Genomic DNA, 10,504 nt, shown 5'->3' on the forward strand with positions numbered 1-10,504 from the left:
GGCAAAAAAAAATGCAGGAGATCTGCACTCTGTCAGAGAAACCCTTTTTGTGTCAACACTCACAAGAAACCATAACTCCACTAGCCTTCCTCTTTCCCCTATTAATAGACACATCATGCATACTGTTGCTTTATTAATAGCAAAATCATAATCACAGATCTCACTGCTCCAGGATAGAAGCTTTCTGGTGGTAGACATTTCATACTATGGGATTTTACAGATATAAACTAACAAAGATATTTGTTTATTTTTGCAAAATTTCTCACACGTCTGTGTCCTCGTAAGGCTCCAACTGCAAGTTAATTTAAAGCTTGAAGGAATCTTTAAGCAGCCACTAAATTTAACTCATCATACATACTGAATAGCATATGTGGATTTAGAGTGATAGATAATCAAAGAAAATGACTGTGACAACCCCTAGCTCTACAAGCCACACCAAGTGTCCCCTTGATTCTAGATAATTCACAGATCACACTGACATCAGTGGAAAACAGCGAGTTCTGTTGATTGTTCAGCAAAGTGGGGACACTGATTAGGGGGTGGACTGTGGTGGAAAAGGGAATCACGGCAGAAGCTTTATATCAGGGTGAATATAACCGCAACTATTTGCATGGATAGCTATCAGCAGAGGTAGGTGGAAAAAAAATACACATTTTTCTAATTTGGGTGAACCATCTCTTTACCATAAACATGAAATGCTAATGGCTTATTAGGGTCATATTTTACCATTTCCTATAGAATGATACCTTTTAGCTCTGTACACTGAGAGGGTTGCTTAAAAGAGAAAGGATGAAAGGAAAACAGAAACAGAATGTGGATGTGAGAGAGGAGGTAAAAAAAAAAAAAGAAAGTAGACTACAAGACAAATGAAAGACACAGTGAGCTAGTTAAAGAGTGGGAGAGAGAGAGAGAGAGAGAGAGAGAGAGAGAGAGAGAGAGAGGGAGGATGAGGAAGGATAAAATTGAACCTGATATACTTTGATCTGCTTATGGACTATCCCTAACAGTTATCATAGATATTGATGATCATATATTATTGTTTCTAAATCATACAGTTAATCATACATCCCCTAGTTTAAGTGCATACTGTACACTGCATGTGGTTTGACTGTCTGTACTGTGCAATACTACCTTCAGCATAGTCTCTGATCAACAGTAAAAGCACTGAGCTGAGCTGAGGCACCACAGATGGCGGTAGAGCGAGCACAGGGGAGAGCACATATGAGAAGAGAGAGAGCGAGAGAGAGAGAGAGAGAGAGAGAGAGAGAGAGATTCCAGCCCTGCGGTCCCGTCTCCTTCACAGCGCTGGAAGGTCAGCCGAGCCTCGAGCCATAACACTCGCTCCCTTTTCACTTCAGTCCCGCTTTTATTCCAGCAGAACCACAGCGCTCTTTGACAATTGTCATCATGACGAATCAATATAGACTCTCCACAGACCCCCCCCAACACCCCATCCACCCCCATCCTCTGCTGCCCTTGAGTTTTTAAACACTGATCCAGCAGATAGTCCAGTTAAAGTCTCTTCCCAGGGCCTCCATTTTATAGTTTACCCTTCACTCTCAGTCTCTCTTTTCTATTAGTCCTCTATGTCCTCCGTTTCTCTCTATGTATCACGGTGGGATGTAATTGGCATGGCTGCTTGACAGAGGCAATTTTTTTTTTGTAGCAGCATGAAAAATGTCAAAAACCTTTGAATAGCAACACTGAATTAGGAAATTAAACTGCAATATCTGGTAAAGTATATAATTCTGTAGCCACTTGGTGCATAATAAACATTGTGGCAAGTTCATATTTAGGTCCTGTCCTTTTTCTCTATGTTCCTCTTTGCGTTGACTTCAAGTGCTGCACCACTCCATCTTCTTTTCAGCGCCTTGTATTTGGGATTGTGTGTGTGTGTGTGTACATGTTGCTCTCCGATCTACGGCAGGGCTGACAAGCAGCGTAAAACCAATCAGAGTGTGTGTATGTGCTGATTAGTGGTGTGCTAAGGCATGCGGCACGTCAGATGCGAGCGCTAATTCGTGTTGCGAGCATCGCGGTGACTCGTCTCGGCCCTCCGGTAATGAGCAGCGGCGCCGTTGTGTGGCTCGGCTTCACGGTGCTTCCTCTCCGTCTCTGCGACACACTGGGCCCTGGTAATTGGTCACAGAGGGGACAGTAAATCTGCACGAGGACGTGGGAGACACACAGAGACAGAGAGGTAGAGATAGAGGGAAAGAGAAAGAATGTGTGCGTGTGTTTGTATGTGTGTGAGTTTGCAGGAAGAGGTAGGTGATAGAGGACAGGGGGTGGGTGTCTTTCATCTTCACAGCTTTTTCTCTAGAAACCTCCAACTGTTTACAAGGACTGATGCCTATTTGCACACACACAGACACACATACCTACACTGTGAGCCCAGCCCCCCCCCCCCCCCCCAACCTCTACTGCTACCACCCACACGTATATACAGTAAATGACCTCAGCGCGCTACTGTCTGTGGGTATGGATTCTAATCAGACGTCGGCAGTATTGTGTCTGTCAAACCCGGCCAAGGTTACTTAACCTTCCAGTCTTAATTTCCCTTCCATTTTAGCTCCTTCCTCCATATCAAACATCAGCACATCTATGAGAGAGAAAAAAAAAAAAAAAAAAAAAGGAAAAGAAGAGTGCGGGGAGGAAAATGAAGATTGCCATGCTTGGCTGAAGCTCGGAGATGAAAGTAGAGGATGATTCACATTGCTATTGCAAAATGAACTGAACCAAGCTGAGCTGAGCTGTGCCGGGCTGGGCTATTTTTAAACTTCTATACACCGCAGCTACTGGAAGAGGACAATGTGAAGCGGAGCAAATCATTTCTATATCATGAAGGGAAGCTATGTGAAATAGGGTATCCAAGAGAGTATCTGAAAATTAGTATATAAGCTTTGCCGAGAAGATATTTTCGCTACATTTTGTTATCTTTGTTAGCTACCACTTGACAGATACCGAGGACTTGATGGAATTCAGTCCTATCAAAAGTATTAATATTCAAACAAAACAACAAAGCAGACGTAAAAATATCAATATAATTTCTACTTTTAGAAGTTTCATTATATAATGTAAAACACTGTATAACTAAAACCCAAGAATACGCTAACAAAGAGTGTATGCTAGCAGCTGTGTGAGGCAGTGCTAATATACAGCCCTGTTTTGAGTTAAATGCTGACATCTGCATGCAAACATGCTCACAATTACAATGCTAATGTTATGATATTTTCCAAGTATATTGTGGTTGTTTACCATCTTAGCTTCGCATGACATAATGTTTGCTATTACATACTTTGGCCTAAAATTAAATGATATACATCAAAAGCTGCAAAACAGCAGCTTTGCTCTCTTGCCTGGAGGGTCCAGAGTCCTCGTGGCTGCTCCCCCCAACAGTGCACTGTCATCAGGGTCCAGTTCTTCAGGCCAGCGGTGGAGGCGTCGTTGGGGCGCGTACCCAACAGCATTGACACTGTACCGCCTGGAGACTGCAGGCTTATGGAGAGGTCACCACGACATGCAGCGCTGATACTCACTCTTACCTGGAGAGAGACAAGTGGCAAGAAATTTTAAAAAAAGGGGCGATGTTGTTGGAAGGGTAGAGAGAGACGGGAAAAAACTAGACAGAGACAGATCAACATATAAGTATGTTATCTTTCACTGTTGATGCACGCCTTCTCTTAGCCTGTCAGTGCGATAACACCTTTGGCTATCAAGTGTACTAGCAATAGCTGACAAAGGACTTTCTCTTTCTCACTGCTCTAGTTTTACAGGTTGCTTACTTTATCTGTATCTTGAAACAACATTTCAGCAATATTGGAAATGCACCTTAGATAAGAAACTTGGTAACATGTATGCTAAAAATGCTAAAGACTGGAAACAACTGAAAACAGCTAGTTTGGTTCTGCTAATTAGCATGTTGTGTCTTATAATAAACTTTTTAATGCTGGCTTGCTTTATCCGTATAAATACTTGTTTAAATAAAACAAAACAAAACAAAACAAAAAATATTTGCTTGACAACTTTATGGCAACAAAAAGAGGCTAGGTCAGAAATAGTAGCTATCATTTATACACCCCATTTAACCACAAATACTTGTTTTTAGATTTTAACTTTCATTTATTTTTTAAAAAAAGAAAAAAAAGGTGCTAATGTGTTAACTGGGGGAGCTTTAAAAGTGATGGTGGGCAGATTCTGCTGCCTCTGGAACAAGCTAGGCTATCCGTCTTCTCTGTTTTCACTCCTTATGCCAAGCTAACCATGTCCTCGCTGTGTTTAAACAGCAGAAACGTAGAAGCAGTAGCATCAATCTTTTCATCTCACTCTCTGCAGGAAAGAAAACATGCATGTCTTTGAATGCTTAAATGCTGAACAACTCATTTAAATGTGAAAAGGGGCTTCTTCAGATCAATTCTGAAAATACGGAAAGTCAGTGCTAACATGCATTGTGCCTCTGAGTTAAAATCCTAATCCAGCCAGTGTTGTTTGAGATACTGTATGTGCCACACAGACGGACAAGCCAAAGATCTGTCCACAGACACTCAAATATAAAGACAAAGAAAAACAGGTTGAGAAAGTGGAAGAAAAACAATATACTGACAAAAACGGCTGAGGGGAATATTAGCTAAATGATTTAAATAAGCTCATACCCCCCCACACCCCCACCGCCTCCCAGTAAACACCCTCCCTGTCCCTGTTCATCACAAGCAGCACATCTGGTGTGACAATGGCACATCGCAGAGAGAGCCGCCAAGCTGCAAAAAGACTGACAGCCCGCTCCTGTTTACTGCGTGTTACCACGGCAACACGTCCATCAATCACACCTCGCAGCGATGGCCTGACCCACGCTTTCTGCCAGGGAGCAGAGCCGCAAAGATGAAGCCTTTTCAATTTACATGCTGACACACTCTCGCTCTCTCCTTCTTTCTCTCTCTTCACTATTTCACAAGTACACACACTCACAAACATAGATAATTCGCACAAACTCAAATGTGCACAAACAGACACATACAGTATGTATGCCTGCTGACACAATGAAACATAAACACATTTGCATGTATGTGCCTGTACTCAAGAAAACACAGTTTTGCCATTTTCTGCAAATGACACTGCCAACACATTATACATCACAGTATGATCCTTTTTATCTCTTCTATTCTCAGATAAAGCACATGACACAGAAACCTGAAAACAATTTGTATGACATCTTCAAGCTTCCCCGGTTGTTGGCAGAAGTTAAGTTTTGAATGCACTTTGCTTGATTTGTATCTCATCAAGGGCAATGGGGAAGGAGGAAGGACTGTAAAAGCAGATTTACTGCACCACAAAAATACAGTGACATCAGAAAATATTTATCTATACTATAGATAGAAAATTACTTTCTTGCTTTTTCTATAGTTTTTTGTGTTTTAAAGGAATAGTTCAGCATTTTTGGGAAACAAGCATTGTCACTTTCAAGGTACAAGTTAGATGAGAAGATGGATACCAGTGTTGTCTACCATCATCTCATGCCGGCTCGATGTAAAGATGGAGGGACAGCCGGTTAACTTCACCAATCATAAAGGCTGGAAGACGGCAGAAACAACTAGCCTGCCTTGGTCAACAAAATCCATCTGCTAACCTCTTTAAAGTGAACTAAATCACCTGTGACATCACTTTTGTTTAATACAACCATTAACATTCATAGCTTGATGTTGAAACTAGTGTGAAAGTACCTTAAAGTGCAATACCACTGACGACTGGTAGGTGCTAGCTTGAAAAAAATCTCTGCCTCCAGTAGACTCCTATGCAAGAAGCATTGACTTCAATCTTAAAATACTATATAATAACATTTTTTTTTCAACAAGTCATTATAATTTCAGTTGCTAAAGTCACTTTCTCTGACCAGTGTGCTGGTGGTCATTTTGAAAATGACTCCAGAACTACGCAGATATTAGGCCTCAAAGAGAGGTATGTTTGAGGGCATGATTAGCTTGTTAGGCCAGCTTCTTGGATGAGGCAGAACAGGAGGGTTATTTTGCTGGTAAACTTGAAGTGCATGCACATTGTTTTAATTCAGTTGTGATATAATGACGCATTGTGTTGACATTAGTCTGTTCCAGTGCCAGCTTTGCTATTCTTCAGCTTGTTTTAGTCACCTTTCAGTTCACTGTAGTCATGACTTGTTCTTCAGTAAATTGTACAGATGCTCAAGGGATTCCAATATCCAGTTGTTTGGTAAGTAAATGCATTTTACAATTTTAATGGACTTAATTGTAGTTTTAATGTTTAGGTAGAATGTTTATAATGCACATTGCTGGTTAGCTAACATTGTGATGATGCTGTACACGCTAGCTATGACCTCCAATCAGGTTTCTGTCACTCCCCTGCTTCACCCAACCAGAAAAGATGGTGTTGACAATAAAGACATTCTCTAGGCTTCAAATCGGTATCCACTGCAAACCAGTGAGTGACACCATTGCTTGCCATCTCCCTTTTTAAATGTCAATATATTTATACATCTCTGGTTAAATCTGAATAAAAACTGAAGTGACTGAAGACTTGGCCACCAGTAGAGCCAGAAAAGCTGGTTTCCAGCACACCTAACCAAGAATGAATGCTAAAAAAAAAAACAAAAGTTGTCTCATATTCTATAATCACAATAATCATAGGGAAAAAAAGTACATTTAAGAAAAACAGTATTGTACATTCATGCTATGAAATTTTGTTTAAAACCTGCCAGCTGACCTGGACGTGCTCCAGAGTGTTGACCTCGTTAGCCCTCCCTTGACAGGCCTCTGATTGGATGTTCACGCTGACTCCAGCTCCTGGAGAAAAGATTCTAACCAATAAAAAGTCATTACTTCTGTCAGTCAATAGCCAAACCGCTTTCTCACAGGGTTATCACATATTCATACAGTGTGAATACGCATGCATGGAAAGTAGCAGACAGGACAGATGGAGATAAGTTGAAATATTGTGCTGAAAGGCTGAAAAAAAAACATTTTGTTGTGGCTGGTAGAAGGAAGACAATTAGTTAAAAAAAAAGAAAAAAAAGACAGGTATTAAATAAATGTTAGGGATGTCTGATATCGGCATAAAAATGTAGTATCGGTCAATATCGTTATAGTTTTTTTTTTGTTTGTTTTTTTTGCCTATAATTAAAACCAACAAAAAAATGCCTGAATTTCGCCGGCATTTACCGGCACGTCATCAAAACTGCGTCGTGAAGCGTGTAAACAAGCGTGGCTGCAGTAACAAGCTTGCTCGCGCTGTGCCTGACTAACAGGAGATATATGATGTTACTAGGGCTGGACCCGAATATCCAAATACTCGGTCGTCATAGTGACATCCGGATATTAATTTTGAGGTCCGAATTCACCGGACCAGCAGCACGCTGTTCGGGAGGCAGAAAAGAAGCCGATAGAAAGGCATGGCAAAGACACTGCTGCTGTGCCACCACCAAAAACAAAAAAACAAACAGGAGGAGATATCCATGTTAATGCTGTTGGACTCCGACGATGAACACCCTGAGGAACAAGATCAAAGTGCCAAGTGAGAGATGGAGCAGTATTTGGTGGACTCTACTAGAGTCCAGTCTGGCCCACTTGGATGCTGGAAACAGAACTGTGACTGCTAGCCTAAACTGGCATTAGCAGCCAGATACTGCCTGTGTGTTCCGGCCACTTCCACTCCGTCGGAGCGCATTTTTTCGAAGGCTGGCTACATTGTCAACAAAACCAGGAGTTCACTGTTGCTACTGTTATATATATATTTATATCATTAATATAATATGATAAATTAGGCAAACTTGTAATTTTCTAAATTTGTTTTTAGTTTGTATTTGAGTTTGTTTAAATGCCCTTTACTGTGTTAATAAATAAAGAAACAAATAATATAAGTAAATGAATAGTATTCTGTCATATTCATCTTTAATTGGGCCCAAATATCTGGAGCCCAGATATTGCTATTTGGACCAGCCCTAGATGTTAAATAGTCCACATATATATCAGTATTGGTTGATGTCAGAATCGGAAATTGAGAGTTGGACAATATCGGCATATCGGATTTTGGCAAAAAAGCCAATATCCGACATCCCTAATAAATATAGTCAAAATATGAACAGAACATTGTAAGGATTAGATAGAACTTTATTGATCCCTTTGGTAGGGTACTTCAGGGAAATTGATTTTACAGTTACATCCCATCCAAGAAACATAAAAAGACAGCGACCAATAACAGGGGGAGACAGGCGGATGGTGGTGAAATGAGCATACCATATGTATTTCTTACCTGGTGGGGTGAAGTGTGACTTCTTGTGTGCACATCCTCTGTGGAGCAATAGTGTGGAAGTGTGCGGCCTGCTGCACCATCAGCCCTGCGTCCAACAATCCAAAGCCAAAACTGCAACAAGCAAGGAAGATGCATTCTATTATCTGTGTTTGTGTATATGGTAAGCACAAGCATGGTGTTGTGCTTATATCCTAACGCACATGTGAATTTGAGGCTTTTTACGTGGGCGGCTGAATGTGCTGCAGGAGCAGAGTAAGTGCTAATGGCTCCGACATGAGGAGGCAACAAGTCATTGACGAAGATGATGTTGTCCTCTGACACAATCGCTTCCCGCTCTGTCCAGGCTGAGCTGAGGGCTGCTGTTTGTGCCGATGTAATTGCCTGGAGGATTGATTCTGAACAATGTGCCATCTCGCGGACTGTAATCAAGCCTCATTATTCATTCTTTACCACCCCAATCTTGGTGCTGGAGACACAATGGCTGACCCTTAAGCAGCGTCACTGCCTGGTGACTGTATGACCACTGCCTATCATGCTCACTTCTCCACTTTACCGCTCATCTCTTTACGTCTCTTTTGAATCATCCCCTCTCGTCTTTCCTCTTTGCCCTCCCTTTTTCACAGAGCAGACTGCTATTCAGTGCTCTTTTCCTCTCTAAAGTCTCCTTCACTCTCCTCCATCAAATCTGAATTTCTTGCATCAGAACTCTCCTCCGCTGCTTCAGTGATGCTGAAATCACAGTCCTCACAAGTCTCTCCTTACTTCTCCCTCAAATCTTTCGTTTTCACGAACTTTCTCTGTTTCATTTCCTTTTTGTTAAAATCACAGTCCTCAGACAGAGTAACAGGGCCATAACAACCTTCATCGCCCCTCCTCCTCAGAAATTCAGAGGGGGTGACAAAGAGCTAATTTCTGCCATTATTACCATACAGACCTTATGTCGTTAATCTGCAATAAGTGAAATTCATTATCCTGATGACGGGGTCTCTCCGAGCAGCAGAGAGAGAGGCAGAGAAGGCAGAAAGGAGAGAGCTGATCAATAACTCAATCTGCTGCCCTGCATGGGGCTCCATCTCCTCTGTCTCTGTCACTGTCAGTGTGTCTGAGGAGGAGATGCAGGAGCTGCGGCCCACACTGTCCCCATCCTAACAGCACGCCACGCAATCAATGGACACAATCTAATCAGCCACTATCACCACCAATGACTTTTAGCATGTAGGACCCGACATAATAGCATTAGGCAGACGGGTGTGTGGGGTTGCGTTGTGCTGCAGAAGTTCAAGGTCATTTTGGGAGGTTTGTGAAAGCTGTGAGGAGTTGGAGCAAAAACACTGTTGACAACAGCTCAATGCAGAAGATGAAGCTAATGATTGCAGAAGCATCAGCTCACATGGATCCTAATCAGTTCCAAATGCACTATGATTAAAGATACAAGTGCTTTTATTTGGCAGTCAATGTGTGTTCGAAGGAACCAAAAATGCACTAATGACAGGGAACTGTGATCCTGAATTCTCCCTAATAGATATTCAAAGATCCGTTTAAACTAATTTGTGTCTTGCTGCCTAAAGTTTTTTATTTTAATGTCAAAAACTAAAAGATAATCTCTGAACTCACGAAGGCTTATTTTCAAGATTTATTTTGGCATTTAATTTGACTGTTGACATTGAAGACAAGACAGAAAATGTGTTGTCTAAAGGACAACTCAGGCTCTCCTGGTGTTTAACAGAGCAAGGAGCACATTGTTTCAGGTAGCACTGAGATAGCAGAATTAGAATCCAGGAAGGCCAGTTCAAGTATGTTTAAAGGGTTATTAGATGCCAAAACACAAGACAATGCTTTATAATGCTCTGCAATGGGATTTTGGTTCTCAATTTTGTGAAGTTATTATTTCAGCAATCATTTTATTTTTCATCACCAGAAATGCAATGTAAGTAGCAAAAATACAACATTGCTGCTGCAAAGCCACCTGCTAGGAATGTGCGGTTGCATGTATTTACTGGGCCAATGTTAAGCTTTTTCACCACCCTCTGTGCTGGCATCCCCGCTGTGTTGATGGAGAGTCCACATTTAAAAGAATTCAGTTTTGGAAAAACTATTAATAAAGCAAGTCATGTTGAATTTTTTTGAAATAAACAAAAGATTCAGTAAGCAAAAGAACCTTGCTAGCATCAGATCACTTTCGTTCGCTTGTGACTGCTTTTATTTTGGATGCTTTAAATGTGAGTCCACT

At 41.3% G+C, this 10,504-nt stretch overlaps 1 protein-coding gene across 1 annotated transcript; it reads right to left on the bottom strand.

Annotated features, from left to right (window-relative positions):
* Window positions 1–2,001: 2,001 nt before the first annotated feature.
* LOC103355399 (furin-1-like) lies at window positions 2,002–8,858 on the bottom strand. Its single transcript, XM_008279188.1, has 5 exons — window positions 8,815–8,858; window positions 8,275–8,385; window positions 6,730–6,823; window positions 3,360–3,545; window positions 2,002–2,163 (listed from the first exon to the last, which is right to left on the bottom strand). The coding sequence occupies exons 1-5, from the start codon at window positions 8,856–8,858 to the stop codon at window positions 2,002–2,004; spliced, it is 597 nt and encodes a 198-aa protein (XP_008277410.1).
* Between the last annotated feature and the right edge of the window lie 1,646 nt (window positions 8,859–10,504).

Source organism: Stegastes partitus, unplaced genomic scaffold (assembly GCF_000690725.1).
Source record: "Stegastes partitus isolate 25-593 unplaced genomic scaffold, Stegastes_partitus-1.0.2 Scaffold146, whole genome shotgun sequence".
Lineage (NCBI taxonomy): Eukaryota > Metazoa > Chordata > Actinopteri > Pomacentridae > Stegastes > Stegastes partitus.